General features: G+C 41.1%; 2 protein-coding genes across 10 annotated transcripts in view; one reads left to right on the forward strand and one right to left on the reverse strand.

Annotated features, from left to right (window-relative positions):
• CDS1 (CDP-diacylglycerol synthase 1) overlaps positions 1-1,280 on the forward strand; it is a 68,937-nt gene extending 67,657 nt beyond the window's left edge. The window contains exon 13 of the mRNA XM_049630819.1: positions 631-1,280. Within this exon, the coding sequence (XP_049486776.1) occupies positions 631-760 (130 nt within the window). The 3' untranslated portion in view covers positions 761-1,280. The remainder of the gene's footprint in view (positions 1-630) is intronic.
• Positions 1,281-9,500: 8,220 nt separating this feature from the next.
• WDFY3 (WD repeat and FYVE domain containing 3) overlaps positions 9,501-19,050 on the reverse strand; it is a 290,160-nt gene continuing 280,610 nt past the window's right edge. For 7 of the 9 annotated variants that reach the window (XM_049630812.1, XM_049630817.1, XM_049630814.1 and 4 more), the window contains one exon: positions 9,501-18,179. The gene's annotated coding sequence lies outside the window, so the exon portion shown is untranslated. Of the gene's footprint in view, positions 18,921-19,050 lie in introns of all 9 variants that reach the window. The other 2 variants (XM_049630810.1, XM_049630809.1) reach the window with 2 other exon arrangements.

The following is a 19,050-nucleotide window of genomic DNA, read 5'->3' on the forward strand; positions in this document are numbered from 1 at the left end:
AATTTTTTTTAATGTTTATTTTTGATAAACAGTGAACAGAGTGTGAGTGGGGGTGGGGCAGAGAGAAGGAGACGCAGAATCTGAAGCAGGCTCCAGGCTCTGAGCTGTCAGCACAGAGCCCGATGGGACTCGAACTCATGAACCGTGAGATCATGACCTGAGCTGAGGTCTGACCCTTAACCAGTTTAGCCACCCAGGCGCCCCTGAGGCTGAAAAATGTAAAGTATATTTTCATGTCCTCTTTTGGCTTATCTTCATCCACCAGGAATTTTGATAGTTTTTGTGTCTTGTCCAGTCTCAGGACTTGTTAGCTGTTCTCACCTTGCAGTCAGGTTGCCCTTTTGAGAAGTTTTGTAGAACTTAGATTTGCATCCCCTAAACTGCCTAGTGTCATTCCTGGGTTTTGTGTTGGTGCGTTCTTCCCAAATCTAGACTGTATGCCTCTCAGTGCAGAATGTTTCTGGGTTTTTTTCCTCCCTTTGCCACTAACATTGGGCACGAAAGTGAGCTTGGTCAAGTAAAGATTGTCACTCTGTGCTTAAGTGCATGATTTATTTTCAGTTGGGGGTATATGCCTCTTTGAGCTCTCTTAAAATAGCCTGAACTTGGTCTTCTCCGCTTTGTCCTCAGGGGTCCAAATCCCAGCAAAGTGCTACAGCAGCTGTTGGTGCTTCAGCCGGAACAGCAGTTAAATATTTACAAAACCCTCAAGACTCATCTAATTGAGAAAGGAATCCTGCAGCCCACCTTGAAGTTATAGCTGGGTCCGGAATGGGAAGGACTGACAATAAGGAATTCTACAGAAAAGCACTGACAGATGAAATTTTGTAATTGTACAGAAAACTGGTTGAAAATGCAATGGATTGAAGTTTTAAAGACACGAATGTTTCTTCTCTAAAATTACTGTGAATATTTAACCAACACTTGAGCTAAGTTATGAAATGAGTAACAAATGATCAGCAAAAGATCCTGTACTTTTTTCTAAAGAGTATTTTCTGATGTAAACTTCCTTCCCCTGACTTGCCTACATTTCATAATGTAGAAGACTTTGTGTTTTAAAGAGTCAGACAGAAAAAGAATAAAAATTGAGGATGTCTTAAGATTGCATCTGGCATTGTGCCCTTTGCACAAATATTTACTTTTGTACTTGGAGTTGCTCTTAATTTTAACAAAATGTTTTATGTAAGGCACAACAGGAAGTTAGTTCTCCTGTACTTCCTCCTCTTAGTCTGAAGTTGCTTCTGAAGGGCTAAGTTGGATCCAAAAAAAAAAAAAAAGAAGCTTGTCTGCTTTTCAAAGAAGTAATCATTTGCCAGGGAAAAACATTCCACTTTTCGGTAGGTTCAAAAAGAGCAGACCTCAAACTCTACTCCTGATAAAATTGTTTGGAAAAACATGACCTTGCAAAAAATTTTCAAGAAAAACAAAGGAGAATTGTGCTATGAAGAACATCATGTACGCATCCTCCACAGATGACAGGAGCTCAGGAGGCAGCATAAGACAGTGATGCGTGACACAGGCCACCTCTTGGTCGAATTCTCTGCTTTTCCTCATTTCCCTCTAAACTGATTTCCATCAGTTTTGCAGCCTCAAGCACATACGATCGATATAGAGGGTGGCAAGTAGGGGTGGAGGCTGAAGCACAGAGGGGGTGCAAGAGTAGCCCTTCCCCAGATTAGGGCCTGCCCACTTGTGTCCTGGGTGCCTCCCTGCTGGTGCCTGTGAAGCCCCCCGGACACTCACCCGGGAAGAAGAAATCTGTCTGGAGACCCAATCCCCGACGAACTCCGTGGGTACAGCCAATCTTTGTTCCATTCCTCTTTCACATCATGTCATCAAATCCGAGGACAACAGCTCGTTATTTTTTTCTTCCAAGAATGAAAATCAAGCAGAAGTGATTCTCATCTTCAGAACAGAAAGCACATGAATGCCAAACCTTTCCTTTGTTGGACTGGACACTGTAACCGGATAAGAAATGTGTTGTCATCAGTGAATGTAAATAAGCTGCTGTTGCTGTGTGCTCTCTCTATCCGTATTTATTGTATTGAACAGTTGGCATTAAACCTTCAGAAGTTGCCTAGTGCTCCTTGGCTAACTGTTCAAAGAGGAGAAATAGATATATTTTCAAGAATGTTTTGCTAATGAAAAGAGTACTATTTTTGTTTAAATCCGAAATAAATTTCAATTATTTTATATTTCCGTTCTACTACTCTGAGATAAAAGATAACATATCTGCTTGGGATCCATGGATGTAAATCTATAACTAGCAGCTTTATCCCGTGCACCACACGATTATAGTAGATAGAATTAAACTCCGTACCAAGAGTCCTGTTTTTTGGTTTGGTGTGCGTGTGGCCAGTTCATCTGCCCCGGAGGTGCTCAGTCAGTGTCATTTCACTCTATCCTGTAAGAACCTAGCACTGGCACTGGGGATGTTATTATAGGAGGGAATTTTTCCTTTCAAAGGCTACCTACAAGTTCATGTTTAGCATCTCTCATTTGTATTTGCCTAATTAAAAGCTCCAGATGTTGATCCTAAAAGAATTTAGAGTAACAAAGTTTAAAAAATAAAATGAAAACATTTGTAACAGGAACTTTGAAAACTTGGTGATTGCCCAATTAAGAACTGCTTGGAGGCACACAGTTCCTTCTGCATTTTTTTTTTTTAAAGTGATGGGTGAGGCGCTGCGATACAGAATTATAAGAGCATTACTGAATACACGTATTATAAAATCAATATTATAAACAAAATACTATTAATAAAATATTAAGCTAGAAATATTTGGGGTCACAGTAATAGCTTCCCTCAAATATGGTTTTAGAGGTGGGTGAACATTATTCTATGTGTAAAAAAGTAAATTCTTTAACAGAGCTCTAAAGATTGACCTTTTTAGTGTACTTTTGTAGCATGTATATTAAAATAGAATATATTTTAGCAAAAGATTGCCATAAAACCCTGACTTCGATAATTTTTATACTTGCACCATGAAGAGGGCTTAAATTCCAGTGTAGGAATGTGGTGGCAGAAAAAGACGACTAGGGACTTCCTTCACAGTAATGGCTAATTGTTCCAAATCTGCTATCTTTGGAGGTACTCTAATTGTATTAATTGCTTGACTTTTTAACCTGTGGGATGCAAATATTTCCTCAGTGCTTTTCCCGTAGTGGTGGTGCATATACATTTACTGTCTGTGAATAAAAAGACCACACCCATATCCCCCCCCCCCTTCCTTGGTACTTTGGTTTGAACAAAGTATCACTTTGTTCAGTGAAAAAAAAAAGTAGAAACTGGACATATACTGTATATGGGTGGGAGATAGCTTATGATTTGTGTCAATGAGTTCTCTGAACCTTTTACTGAAACTGAGATAGGAAAATAAAATTGAAACAAATCACATTTTAACTTTGTTGTGCCATTTTCTCATCAGAGAAGAATCATTCATTCAGCTGGTGTTTACAAAGTGACAGCTGATGTGTAAGCATCGTGTACTGGGTATATTCCATCACCAACAGTGACATCTTCAGGGCTGGGATATGTGGTTCTGTGATGGTAGAACGTGTGTTTGTTGAGAAATGATGTCCTCAATAGAGGACTGAATTTTTAGGATATTTTCCACAGCTTATAATTACACATTTATTTTTGTGAACCTCTGATCCGGCTTTAAGCTATATGGACGCTGAATAGCGTCAGTTTTTTTTTTTTTTTTTTTTTTAACGTTTATTTTTCAGGCAGAGAGAGAGCATGAATGGGGGAGGGTCAGAGAGAGAGGGAGACACAGAATCTGAAACAGGCTCCAGGCTCTGAGCTGTCAGCACAGAGCCCGATGCGGGGCTCGAACTCACAGACCGCGAGATTGTGACCTGGCTGAAGTCGGACGCCCAACCGACTGAGCCACCCAGGCGCCCCAATAGCGTCAGTTTTGATCAGCCATTGTGTTCCCGGTGTTTGGCTCCCATGCCAGCACTCTCGAGGCCCTCAAGCTTCTGAACAATGATTGAGTGTGGAGTCTTAAGACCCAAATGTGTCCATTCCTACTGATCGTTCTTGGATAGCCCCTCCTCACCTGCCCCAGTTCTCATTTTGCATAACTCTAAGATGGATGTCATTTTTCCTAGTTCCTAGGGTTAAGTAAAAACTCATATGAATGTACCATGATTTTGTCCAGCATAAAGGAGCTGATTAGTAATCCTTAGTTTCCTTTCTTCCTATCTGCTCATCTGTTGCCCATATCCAGTGCAAAGTGAGTTTGGTAGAACTGACCAAAAAGGTAACCACATTTGGCCACTTACGATTTAGGTGGTATTAACATGAAGAGTCCCTTGAATGGTAGCCCATCTAATTCAGCAAACCTAGAATGTTTCCCAGACATCCAGCCCCAAGAACAAGAACTGTAGTTCTCTGCCTAGTGACAAAAGTAGGTAAATACTATATGAGGTGGATGTTGATTGGGGCAATAACAAATGTGTAAACCAGAGTGGGGAAATGGGAGACCACCATTCTGGCCTCCACAGAGGATCTGTCTGCCCTATAGACCATCCACAGCCAGTTCTTGCCACCTGTTCCAGAAACTTTACAAACTTTAAAAGTCAGGCCTTAAGGAGGGGCTCCATTTGGGATGCTGTGTGTTGTGTCCGCAAAACGTCTAGACAATTGAGCCAAAATCAGATACCTGTCCTGCCTTAATCCCATTGTCTTCCTTTTCCTGTGGAAAAGGGGAGAACATTCTTGAATCATTAGATAACATAGAGACTCAGCATTGATGAATGGAATGTTAGATAATGGTAAAGTGAGTTTCTAAAAGGAGCTGAGAAAATACAGCTTGGTTCTCTGTGTACAAAGGACATGTGGTTGTAAAGCAAAAGCCTTGTTCAGATAGAGAAAATTATTGAGGGATGGTCCACCCAACAGTGTCCTCTTAGAGAATGAAATCTCAAACTGCGCTCTGTCAAACTTACAGCACAACAGTACGGTTTGGGGGCATGAGCTCTTACCCTTCTTTCCACTGGGCATCCTGCTTGAGTCTGATGGGTCCAGGTGGCTTTCTAATAAAACCTGTGCAGTGTCAAACTTCAGACAGGACCTAAAAGAGCGATAAGTTTGGAGAACGTCTTTGAGTACTCTACTAAGTATATTTTTGATCAGTTTTAATCTCAAAAAACTTGTGAAGAAAAGGAACCCAAAGGCTTCAGCTAGTATAGGTAAGACACACAACTGAATTGCCAGCAATTCCATTTGCTTTTGGTTTTTCAACAGCTTTATCAAGATATAGTTTATGTACCATAGCATTGTATAACCATCACCACATCCAGTTTGAGACGATTTCCATCACTCCACAAAGTTCCCTGGTGCCCATTTGCCGCTAATCCCCACTCCAACCCCCAGTCTTAGGCAACCACTACTCTGCTTTGTGTGTCTATAAATTTGCCTTTTCTGGACATGTCATCCACATGGAATCATACAGTAGGTAGTGTTTTGCGTCTGGCATAGTATTCTTGTATGTATCAGTACTTCATTCCTTTTTAGGAATACAGTATTTTGCTGACCTACTTACTAGTGGCATTTGGGTTAGCTCCAATTTTTGGTTATGAAAAATGTTGCTATGAATATTTGTGGACATGTCTTTGTGTGGTTATGTCTTCATTTCTCTCAGATTTCTAAAGGTGGAATTGCAGAGTCATATGATGTTCATGTTTAACTTTTAAAGAAATGCCCAAGCCATCTAAAGTGGCTGTACCCTCTTACAGTCCTGCATGCAGCATACGAGGGTTCCAATTTCTCTACAGCCCCACCAAAACGGCACCAGCTGTCTTTTTAACGGTAGCCATTCTCACTGGGATATAGAGGTGTCTCACGGTGACTTCAGCTGCATTTCCCAAATGGCTAATGGTGCTGAGCATCTTTACATGCGTTTATTTGCCACTTGTAGATTTTCCCTGATGAAATGTCCGTTCGTATCTTTGCCCATTTTTACATGGGATCGTTTTTCTTCTTTTTGAGTTGTAAGAGATCAGTATATGTCCTGGATAGCAAACCCCTTCTCAAATTCATGACTTGCAATTATTCTCTCCCAGGCTGTGGTTTGTCTTTTTGGTTCTTTTTTCATTCTTAAGACTTTTTTACAAAAGCAGTTTAAAGTAAAGTTGAGGGGAAGTTACAGATATTTCCCATTAACCCTTAGCTCCACTCCCCGCCCCCCGCATTCCAGCTATCACCAGATTCATGGCGTTCCTATTATTTACATCCCAACCAGAGTGGTGCATTTGTTACAACTGATTAAACTTGGACTGACAGATCATAGTCACCCAAGTACACAGTTTACACCAGGGCTCATTTTGGGTGGTGTACATTCTTTGGACTTGGAAAAATGTATGATGATATATACCCACCATTATGGTATTATACAGAGTATTTTCACTGCCCTAAAAATCCTGTGCTTCTCGTTCATTCCTCCCCACACCCCTAATCCCCAATCTTTTCAAGAATCATAGTTTTGCCTTTCCCAGAATGTCCTCTAGCTGGAATATAGTTGGAATCGTACAGTATGTAGCCTTTTCAGATGGGCTTCTTTCACTTAGTAATATGCATTTAAGCTTCCTCCTTTTCATGGTTTCATAGCTCCTTTATCAGTGCTGAATGATAGCCCATTGTCTGGATATATCACAGTTTGTCCATTCACCTACTGAAGGACTTCTTGGTTGCTTCCAAGTTTTGGCAGTTATGAATAAAGCTGCTGTAAACATCAGTGTGCTGTAACGTCAGGTTTTTGGGTGAACATAATTTTTCACCCCCCTTGGGTAAAGTTTACCAAGAATTATAGTTGGTGGATCACATGGTAAGAGTATGTTCAGTTTTGTAAGAAACTACTAAGCCATCTTCCAAAGTGGTTGCACCATTTTGCATTATTACCAGCAGCAAATAAGAATTCCCATGGTTTCACCTCCATGCCAGCATTTGGTTTTGTTGATATTCTAGAGTTTAGGCATTCTAATAGGCATGGAAGTGTTTTGTTTTGAATTTTCCTAATGATGTATGATGCAGAGCATCTTTTTTTTTTTTAACAAGTTTATTTAAACAACAAGACATTTGACTTGAAGGGAAAACGACTTAGGATACGTTTCTTTTAAATTTATCCCTATTTAAAGACAGACTGCCCTACATGTAACAGCTATGTACAAAAACAGTTATAAAACTGACCTTGGTTTTACAATGGGAAATAAGAAACATTAAGTTCTCCAATCGAGCAAAGTGAGCATTTCTCTGTTGTTCTTTATTGGTTAAACAGTGAGAGCAAAATAACTTAGTGGAACATAAAGGTACGATCTGAATGAGCATGCCACTAACGGACAAAAGAAGTATTTCCATAGAATCCGTATTTTTCCCCATCCCATTTCCATCTAATATTGATCAAAACATATCACTGGCCATTTAGTTAAAAAATGCAATATGCTTATGCACATATAGTTACTTTATGTACAATAAAGGAATGGAGAAGGGGAAAATGAAAGAATAGAGAAAATTATCCTGTAGTAGTCAGAATGTGGTTAGAACCAAACTGTGGTTTTCTAACTGAGAATGTCTTCTTGGTCTGGAGGAACAGAGTTCTGGAGTGAAATAGCAGGTTCACTTTTTGGTAGACACGGCCTTTCTGCCATTGGGACACATCATTTGTATCTTCATCCTTCATCCTCAACTGTGCGGGTGTGTCTTTCATTGATTGGCTGCCCATCCAATCAGAATCTGATCTGCCTCATCAACAAACCCTTTTAAAGTAGCACCAGCCCAACTTGCTTCAGAAACCCACAGTTTTCTCATTCCGTATGATAAAAGAGCATACAGCTATTTTCATCTGCTGAAATCTGAAAGATGAAGAATCCATGGGCTTCTTGTTAGCCATGGTGAGTGCGGGAGTCTTCTCAGCTACTGCTTCACCAAGGAGGTCCCAGGTCTGCACGCGGTGACCACACAAGCAGCAGGACCCGTGGCAGAACAGCATCTTTTCATATGCTTGTCGTCTGTACATCTTCTCTGGTGAGATGCCCATTAAGGTCTTTGATCCATTTTTCTTCTAATGGGATTATTTCCTTACTGTTAAGAATTCTTACATATTGGGGCGCCTGGGTGGCTCAGTCGGTTAAGCATCCGACTTCGGCTCAGGTCATGATCTCACGGTCCGTGAGTTCGAGCCCCGCGTCGGGCTCTGTGCTGGCAGCTCGGAGCCTGGAGCCTGTTTCAGATTCTGTGTCTCCCTCTCTCTCTGCCCCTCCCCTGTTCATGCTCTGTCTCTCTCTGTCTCAAAAATAAACATTAAAAAAAATAATAAAAAAAAAAGAGTTCTTACATATTTTGGACGACAGTCCTTTATCACATGTGTCTTTTGCAAATATTTTCCACCACTCTGTGGCTTATCTTCTCATTTTCTTGACATTATCTTTTGCAGGACAGAAAATTTAAATTTAATTAAGTCCAGCTAATCAATTCCTTCTTTCATGTTGTAACTTCTTCTTTGATGTTGTAACTATGATGTGGTTACCATGTGGTAAGTGGCTATTCTGTAGCTGCTATGATGTAGTAACTATGATGTCACAACAACTTAGATGTTATCTTCTAGGTTTTCTGTTATATTCTAGATTTATAGTTTTGCATTTTACATTTAGGTTTACGAGGCATTGAGGTAATTTTTGTAAAAGGTGTCACATCTGTGTCTACCTTTTTTTTTTTTCTTTACATGTGGATGTCTGGTTGTTCCAGCACCTTCTTAAAGTTTATTTTGAGAGAAACAGGGACAGTGCAAGTGGGGGAGGAGCAGAGAGAGAGAGAGGGAGAGAGAATCCCAAGCAGACTCTGCACTGTCAGCACAGAGCCTGACACAGGGCTCGAACTCACAAAACTGTGAGATCATGTCCTGAGCCGAAACCAAGAGTTGGATGCTTAACCGACTGACCCATCCAGGTACTCTTCCAGCACCCTTTTTATCTTTGCTCCATTGTATAACTTCTGCTCCTTTGTCAAAATCAATTGACTATATTTATGTGCTTCTACCTCTGCACTCTGTGTTCTGTTCCATTGATCTGTAGGCTTATTCTTTTGCCAATACCACACTGTCTTGATTATTGTAGCTAAGTCTTATTTACAGCTTACTATATGTAAGCTTGTGACTTATCACTTACCTTAAGTAAGTCTTCAGACTGGGTAGTGTCAATCTTCCAACTTTGTTCTCCTACAATATTGTGTCAGCTATTCTGGGTCTTTTGCCTCTCCATATAAACTCTAGAATCAGTTTATTGATATACACAAACAATCTGTTGGGATTTTAATTAGGATTGCATTGAATCTATAGATCAAATTGGGAAGAACTGATTATTCTGACAATATTGACTCTTCCTATCCACGAACATGGAATATCTCTACATTTATTTAGTTCCTTGATTTTATGTCTCAGAATTTTATACCTTTCCTCATAGAGATCTTGTATATATATTGTTAGATTTATATGTAAGTATTTCATTTTCGGGGATGCTAATGTAAATAGCATTGTGGTTTTAAGTTCCACTCATTCATTGCTGGTATATATGAAAATGATTGGCTTGTGTATACTATCCTTATATCCTGCAACCTTTCTATACTTATTAGTTTCAGGAGGTTTTTTGGTTGATTTTTTTTTTTTTTTTTTACTTTCTACATACAATTAATTATGTCATCTGCTAACAAAGACAGTTTCATGCCTTTCTTCTCAAACTGTATATTTTTATTTCTTTTTGTTTTATTGCATGAGCTGGAACTTCTAGTATGATTTTGAAAAGGAGTGGTAAGTGGGGGGACATCCTTGCATTGTAACTGATCTTAGTGGTAAACCTCTGAGTTTCTCACCATTGGGTATGATGTTAATTGTAGGTTTTGGTTTTTTTTTTTTTAAGTTTTTAAAAAATTTTATGTATTTATTTTGAGAGATGGAGAGAGAGAATCCCAAGCAGACTTTGTGCTGCAAGCATGGAGCCTGATATGGGACTTGATCTCACAAATGATGAGTCATGACGTGAGCCAAAATTAAGAGCTGGATGCTTAATTGAGCCATCTAGGTGCCCCAATAGGTTTTTTATAGATTGTCTTTACCAAGTTGATGGTGTTCTCCTCTATTCCTATTTATTGGTAGATTTTATCATGAATGAGTGTCAGATTTTGTCAAGTTGTATTTTTGCATCTACTGATATTATTTAAGAATTTTGTTGCCATTGTCTTATTTTAAAGCAGGCTCCACACCTAGAGTGGAGCCTAATGTGGGACTTGAACTCATGACACTGAGATCAAGACCTGAGCTGAGATCAAGAGTCAGATGGTTGGGGCACCTGGGTGGCTCAGTCAGTTGAGTATCCTACTCCTGATTTCGACTCAGGTCATGATCCCAGAGTCATGGGATCGAGCCCCATGTAAGGGTTCATGCTGAGGATGGAACCTGCTTAAGATTCTCTCTCTCTCTCTCTCTCTCTCTCTCTCTCTGCCCCTACCCCCTGCTTGCACATTCTCTAATAATAAAAAAAGGCCAGACACTTAACTGACTGAGTCACCCAGGCACCCCCCTTTTTTAGCTGGTTGATGTGATGGCTTCTATTAATTGATTTTCAAATTGGAACCAGGCTAATGCTGCATACTTGGAATAAGTCCCACTTAGTTATGGTGCATAATTCTTTTTATACATTGTTGGATTTGATTTGCTAATATGTTTTTTGAGAATTTTAGCATCTGTATTCATGACAGATAATGGTCTGTAGTTTTCTTGTAATGTTTTTGTCCGGATTTGGCATTAGGGGAATGCTGGCCTCATAGAATGAGTAGGAAGTATCTGCATCTGATCTCCAAAAAAGATTGTAGAGAACTGATAGGATTTATTTCTTAAATGTTTCATAGAATTCACCAGTGAATCCATGTAAACCTGGTGCTTTCTGTTTTGGAAGGTTATCAATTATTAATTCAATTTCTTTAATAGTCAAAGTTTAGCAATTTGCTTTGGCAAATTATATCTTTCATGGAATTGGTCCATTTCATCTAGGTTATCAGATTTGTGGACAAGAGTTTTTCATAGTTTTCCTTTATTATTCATTTCCATGGGATCTGTAGTGATGTTCTTTCTTTTCCAATATTAGTAATCTCCCTCTTTTTCTCTCTGTGAGTAGCCTGGCTTATACTGATTTTATTGATGTTTTCAAAGAATCAGCTTTTGGTTTCATTGATTTTCTGTGATGACCTGTATTGATTTTTTTAATTATACTGATTTCTGATCTAAATCTTATTATTTCTTTTGTTCTTCTGCTTATGTGGGATTTAACTTGCTCTTCTTTTTCTATTTCCTAAGGTAGACCCTTAATCGAAATTTGGTATTTTTTTCTAATATATACATTCAATGATATAAATTTCCTCCTAAGCACTGCTTTCACTGCATCTCACAAATTTTGATAAGTTGTGTTTTCATTTTCAGTTAGCTCAAAATATTTTTAGATTTCTCTTGACATTTCTTCTTTGGCTGATATGTTTTTGAGAAGTGTGGTGTTTAATCTCCATGTATTTTGGGATTTTCTTGTTATTGATTTATAGTATAATTCCTTAGTGGCCAGAGAGCATTGCATGATTTCTGGTCTCTTAAAATCGTTAAGATGTATTTTATGACCCAGAGTATGGTTTGTTTTGGTGAATGTTCCACGTGAGCCTGAGAAGCATGTGTGTTCTGCTGTTGTTGGGTGAAACAGTCTCTAGATGTCAATTATATCCAGCTGACTGATGGGGCTGAGTTCAACCTTAACCTTACTGATTTTCTGCTTGCTAAATCTGTCCATTTCTGATAGTGGCAAGTCGAAGTTTTCTACTATCATAGGACTTCAAGGAGAAATAGATGAATGCACTTAGTTTTTGCCTCACATAGTTTGACACTCAGTTGTTAAGTGCATGGCTTGACTGTCCTAACGGTATGTTTTGAAGTTTGATGCCTTTTAATTTTGATGCTATTCAATTAGTTTTGTCTGCTGAGAATCCTGTGAGCAGTGTCAAGTTCAGCCAGGAAGATGTGGATCACGCAGACCTTCTCCACGTCTCTGGGTGCATGTGCATAGTCTCATCCAAGAATGTGCTTGGTTCAACCACACAATTCCAGGCTTATGGGGCCATTAGCTCACCCCACTCACTCTTTGCTGAGATTGTCACTTCCACTGACAACTTTACTGCGCTCAGGATTCATCCACTGTTTCAAATCTAGTGAGTCCTCTTTGACAGCTGGGATCCTCATAGTTCTGTCCTGCCATTAGCCATAGCTGAAAATTCTATTTTGTAGAAGGAAGAGAAGAGATAGGTCTTGATCCAAATATAACATCCTCAGCTGAGAATCAGTGGCCAAGTGTACATACACATTCATATTAAAAATATACAAATGGGGCACCTCAGTGGCTCAGTCGGTTAAGCGTCCGACTTCGGCTCAGGTCATGATCTCACGGTCTGTGAGTTCGAGTCCCGCACTGGGCTCCATGATAACAGCTCAGAACCTGGAGCCTGCTTTGGATTCTGTGTCTCCTTCTCTCTCTGCCCCTTCCCTGCTTGTATGCTTTCTCTCTCTCTCTCTCAAAAAATAAAGATTAACAAAAATTAAATAAAAATAGGGGCACCTGGGTGGCTCAGTTGGTTAAGTGTCCAACTCTTGATTTTGGCTCAGGTTATGATCTCATGGTTTGTGAGATCGAGCCCCACGTCGGGCTCTGTGCTGACAGCGTGAAGCCTGTTTGGGATTCTCTCTCTCTTTCTCTCTGCTCCTCCCCTACTCATGCAGGTGTGCTTTCTCACTCTCTGAAAATAAACTTTAGAAAAAAATAATAAAACCAGTGCCAAAAGAACTTCATAGAAGTTCTAAATGAGAGCCTTCAGATATACCATCTGCCCTCCGAAGAATGTGCAGGTTACCTGGGGAGACACTGTGGAAGGTGCTGAGATTGTGGTCTACACGAGAGAGGCCCCTCACCTGGCTGGAGCTGGGGAGGGAATGAGGAGGAGAGGTGGCAGGAAAACCCAAGCAGGAGCTGAGACTAGTGCATTCACAGGCTGCTAGTGCAGGCTGTCACTGCCACCTACTTTCTAACCAGATACCTTCTTAGAAGGTATACTAGAAGGTGGTCTGTCTCTAAATCAAAGAGACATTCTAATGAGGGTCTACATGTGACAAGAAGGGGGAGTGCAGGTTGGTTGCTGCTCCCTGAGAGTAAAAACCGATTGGGTACACTGCTGGCAGGAATGTAAAATGGTGAAGCGTTTTGGAAAAAGTTTGGCAGTTCCTCCAGATGTTACACATAGAGGTGCCATATGATCCAGCAATTCCAAAAGACATCAAATGCCCGTCTACACAAAAACACTAATGTTTATAGCAGTGCTATTCACAAATAGTGAAAAAGTGGAAACAACCCAAATGCCCATCAAGTGGTAAGTGTATAGATTATAAAATACCCATGCAATGAGCTAAACTACTTGGCAATAAAAAGGAACAAAGTTCTGATACATGCTACAATACGGATGAATCTCAAACATATGTTAAATGAAGTAAGACAGTCACGAAAAACCACATATTGTATGACTGCATTATACACAATGTCCAGAATAGGCAAATCTGTAGACAGGAAGTAGATTCCTGGTGGCTGGGGCCCGGGACAGGGAGGGTGGGAAGTGACTGCTAATGGTATGAGGTTTCTTTTTGGATGATAAAATCAGATTGTGGTGATAGTTGCACAACTCTGTAAACATAATGAAACCCATTGAGTTGTACACTTTATTTTTTTAGATTTTATTTTTAAGTAATCTCTTTACCCAACATGGGTCTCAAACCCCAAACCCCGAGATTGAGTTGCATGCTCCACCGACACAGCCAGCCAGGAGCCCCAAGTTGTACACTTTAAATGGATGAATTTTATACTATGTTAATTATAGCTCAATAAAATGGTTTAAAAATCTGATTTTAGGAGCCTGAGTGGCTCAGTTGGTTAAGCGTCCGACTTTGGCTCAGGTCATGATCTCACTGCTCACAAGGTCAAACCCTGCATTGGGCTCTGTACCGACAGCTTAGAGCCTGGAGCCTGCTTCGGATTCTGTCTCCCTCTCTCTGCCCCTCCCCTGCTCACACAGTCTCTCTCTCAAATATAAAAAATAAATAAATAAAAAACATTAGAAAATAATGAAAAAAATTAAAAATCTGATTTAGGAATCTGTAATGATGGGATCTGCAGGAGAGCTAATTCTGGGCCTTTGGAGGGTCAGGGAAGGACTGCCAGCTCATTCCATAATGAGACCCCCTCACAGGTTGTGCCACCTCCCTGAATTGTCTGATGGGCAGCTCTGAGGGGTGGGGCAGTGCTGGAATATTTAAACCTCCCCAGTTAGGCAAGACTAGAAGAAAGAGGGCAGGCTCTCTTCTCGGGTGTTGCTGCAGAGATCCTAAGGCTTCTACCATGGGCTGGTGGGCAGCTGGCTCTCCCTGTGGGGAAAGGGTGCTTTGGTCAAAGGTGTCCTCAAGAGTTAAGGAACTTGGAATGTTTAAGGTCAAACCCCAGTGAAAGTTTGAAACATAAGTGTTCAGGCACGTGGTGAATTCAACACATGAAAAATTGAAGACTTGGACAAAAGCAGATTCTGTTAAGGCTGAATACCCACAACATTATGCTAAGTGCAATAAGCCAGTCACAGAAGGACAGACACTGTCTGATTCTCCTCACATGGGGTCTCCAAAGTATTCAAACTCATGGATAAGTAGAGAGTAGAAGGGTGTCTGCCAGGGTCTGGGGTGAAGGTAAGAGGGAGATGTTGTTCAACAGGCACAAAGCTTTAGTTGGGCAGGATGATCAAGTCTAGGGGTCTGCTGTTCAACGCTGTGTCGACAGCTAACCAGATGGTATTGTACACTTCAACATTTGTTAAGAGGGTAGATCTCAGGTTAAGAAGTCTTCCTAAGGGGAGCCTGGTGACTCAGTTGGTTAAGCATCTTACTCTTGGTTTTGGCTCAGGTCATAATCTGGCAGTGTCAGGAGTTCCAGCCCTGCGTTGGGCTCTGTGCTGAGAGCACAGAGCCTGTTTGGGATATTCTCTCTCTCTCTCTCTCTCTCTCTGTCCCTCCCCTGCTCACACTGTCTCTCTCTCAAAAATACATAAACTTAAAAAAAAAAAAAAAGAGAAGTCTTCCTACAATAAAAATAAAAGTTAAAAATTGGGGTGCACCTGGGTGGTTCAGTCAGTTGAGCGACCGACTTTGGCTCTGATCTTGTGGTTCATGAGTTCGAGCCCCACATCAGGCTCTGTGCTGACAGCTCAGAGCCCACTTCGGATCCTCTGTCCCCCTTTCTCCGCCCCTTCCCTCTGCCCCTTCCTCACTTGCATTCTCCTCCAAAATAAATAAATATAGAAAATAAAAGAAAAAAAGTTAAAATCAGTAAGTTCAAGATTAGTAAAGATGGGGGTGGGCTGCCCCTAATTCTTTCACTCAGCAGATTCACTGAGCAGCTGCTCTGCCAGGCACAACTGTGACCAACACGGATGCCCATCTCAGCCTCTGTGTAGCTTACGCTTCCCTGGGGAGACACCACATAGCATCTGGCCCGTCTCACTGTGGTAGATGCTACAGGGAAGGACAAAGCAGAGGAGGGTGGAGATGGAAAAATCAGGGGCTGGCAAATTGAGATACTGTAGTTTGGTCAGAAAAGGCCTCCCTTACAAGGTGACATCTGAAGACCAAAGTGGCTGAGGGAGGAAGAGGAGCACAATTGGGTTAGGATCCTCACAGGCAGAAGTTCAAGTCTGGGCACAGATGTGCAGGCAGAGCAGAGCGAGTGTGGGGGCGGGAGCCCCGCTGGATTCAAGCAAGGAGGATGCCAGCAGCCCAGCTGAGAATCACAGGGGTCAGCAAAGGCAGAAGCAGCCCGTCCTTAAAAGGAATTCACTCACACTGTATCTCTGTAACCGACTAGAACTCAGTCGGTTAAGCATCTGACTTCGGCTCAGGTCATGATCTCACGTCGGACTCTGTGCTGACAGCTCGGAGCCTGGAGCCTGCTTCGGATTCTGCGTCTCCCTTGCTCTCTGCCCCTCCCTGGCTCTCTCTCTTTCAAAACTAAATAAACATTAAAAAAAATTTTAGAACAAGGAAGATGAAATTCAGTGGTGTTGACACCTCTACAGAACAAAGGCAGGCAGGCAGGCAAGCAGGCAGAACAACATTTGCAGATGACCAAAACCCAGCCTGGAGGGAAAACAATCGTAGCAGAAGAGAATTTTCCGGTAAGGCTTTGCATTCTATAGAACTAGAAGAGTATGAACTCAATTCCTATCAAGGATGAGATGATAAAATAACAGAATGGTATGACAGTGAAGATTGCAGAGCTAAGAAAACAAATGTGGCGAGTGTCATTCTTACTGAATTAGAAACAGCACGAAGTTGAACAGACTTGCTGGAAACTGAGTTACACCTCCATGAAGGCGAGCCTCTTGTTTAGGACTAGAAAGTTCTTGAAGAGGGCGGTCATGACATTTTTGAATCATCCTCAAGGCCCAGCGGCAGAGGTATCAGCAGGAACACAAAAGCCACCTTTGGAGAAGGCAAAATACATCTATGTGGGTGGATCCAAATTTGAACCAGACGCACACTTGATAGCATTGCTCAAGTAGATCCGTTCCTTCCTTTTGTGCAGAATCAGCCTGCAGAGCCAGACTGTGATCCTTGGTTTTACACCAAAGACTCCTCAGGTTGGCCTTGGTTCCAGGGTTTATTTCTCTCTAATGAGCTTGCAAAGGAGTGGCTTCCTTTTATGAGTAGAAGTAGCACTTAAGGTATAGCTTTTGTTTGGAATTTGAAGTTGTGCTTGAGGGCAAGTTAGTCAACACACAACTGTCCTCTGCTGCGGGATGCAGCTTACATCTTTCCCTGGTAGAGCAGGAGGAGCGACAGCTGAAAGCCAAGGTTGAATTTCTAGTGTTTTATTTTCTCAATAAAGTACGACATGATTATGCATGAATAGTGAAAAAAAATCTTAAGTACATTTTCACGGCAGTCACCACTCCCGCCCCTCAGGAAAAAAAAAAAAAAAAAAAAAAGGAAACTGGGAATGGTTTGTAAAGAGCTTTGGCCTGGGAGTCCAGAGCTTAGGCTGAGAATGAAACTCAACACCAGCACAGCTTTAGGACCAGCAAACACCTCTCTGAATCCCTTTCCTTTCGGGTTAAATGAGGGTTTGGGGCAGTGATTTCTAGGGCGACACTTCCCACACTTAATATTCTGCCTGTTGTGGATCTAACTAAAGATTAACAACCTGCCAGTGGCTTGATTTGGGCTTTTAGAGATGTTTCAGCGCATTCCTTTTATGTTCATATTTCACATTAACACACTATATCGAGGACATATATGTCAGGCACTACGTGTCCTATATATATGTTACCCAATTTAATTCTTACAACAATTCTCTGCGGGCAGGTATCATCCTACAAAATTTACATGTGAGGAAACTCAAATGCTGAGAGATAGCCCAATTTCACTGCAAGTGTTAGAATGGGAACTGAGCCCCCAAGCTGGCTTTCTGCCACCCTGTTCCTCACCAGTATATTGTGAACTGTACCTAACATGAAAATGTTACTATTTACAGTTTTTTTTACTTGATCAAAACTTGAAAGTCTTGGACTAAAGAATGGACTAAAAAAAAGACATTAGAAGACCTCAGAGATGCACTCTTGGGGTCTGTGTTGTGTTGAGCCATGGAGGTGGTATTCGGATAGCTGGGTGTGGCCGCCAACAGAGGGTCCTGTGTGGCAGGGCCTGGTCTTAGACTTCGTAGGTTTCAGGGGGAGCCCAGTCGGAAGACCCAGGCCTAAACTAGGGACCTTTTTCCCAAATGAGATTGTGTACATGCTTCTTTGCAGTTTGGGGAGTATCCTCACACATCTTTTCCTTGGACCAATACTTTTGGTTCACAGAACCCTAGGAGTCCTGAGCCCCTTTTGTGGGGTCTGCAAGATGAAGATTATTCTCATAATACTAAAACATTATTTGCACTGATATTTGTACTTAACTGAGGTACAGAAGCAATGGTGAGTTAAACTGTTGTAATGTAAGCACGAATCAAGCCAGGGGCACCAAACTGCTGGTAGGAGTCATGATATTCTTTACTTCAAGCACACTCTATAAAAAAAAAAAAGTACCCGTTTCACTTAAGAATGTCTTTGGAGAAGCAGTAAAATTTGCTACTTTTATTAAATCTTGAAATTTAAGTTGTGTGACATAAAATGAGAAACACCCAGAAGGCACCCCTATCCCCAAGTGCAATGTTGGTCTGGAAGAAAAGTACTGGGTCAACTGAGCTGGGAGTTGAGCTAGCTGCTTTTCTCACTGCACACGGTGTTTATTGAAGACCTGACAAACTGGGGTTCTTTGGCAGAGATGTTCTTGAAATTAACAAAGTGACCCTGTTGTTTCAAAGAAAACAGCAAACTGTCGCCAATGATAAAATTTTAGGTTTTAAGCAAAAGTTCTACTTTTAGAAAACTTGTATCCACCATGTGAGTTCAACTTGGAATTTCCTTAGAGACTGCTTGTGATAATTTGATATTATAAATGATTTTTAAAATATATTTTGTAGTGCAATATGTCAAATACTTAGAAGATCTACACACACTTCAGTAGTAGTAGTCATGTGGTTCGGTACATCAGTGAACCAAGATTTTCTAAATGATCGATGTGTGGGTAAAAAAAAGATGGGTTCACAATGCCAGATGGACCAATGGCCTTTAAAGTAACAAAGTATCAAAAGTTCACTGATGTAGTTCCAGACGCCATAGAGTCATCAAGCTTTAAGAAACAAACTATTATCTTTAAAAAACAATAATCTGGAGAGGCTATTAAGAATCCCCCTTCTCGGGGCGCCTGGGTGGCGCAGTCGGTTAAGCGTCCGACTTCATCCAGGTCACGATCTCACGGTCCGTGAGTTCGAGCCCCGCGTCAGGCTCTGGGCTGATGGCTCGAAGCCTGGAGCCTGTTTCCGATTCTGTGTCTC

This window comes from Panthera uncia, chromosome B1 (genome assembly GCF_023721935.1).
Source record: "Panthera uncia isolate 11264 chromosome B1, Puncia_PCG_1.0, whole genome shotgun sequence".
Classification (NCBI taxonomy): Eukaryota; Metazoa; Chordata; class Mammalia; order Carnivora; family Felidae; genus Panthera; species Panthera uncia.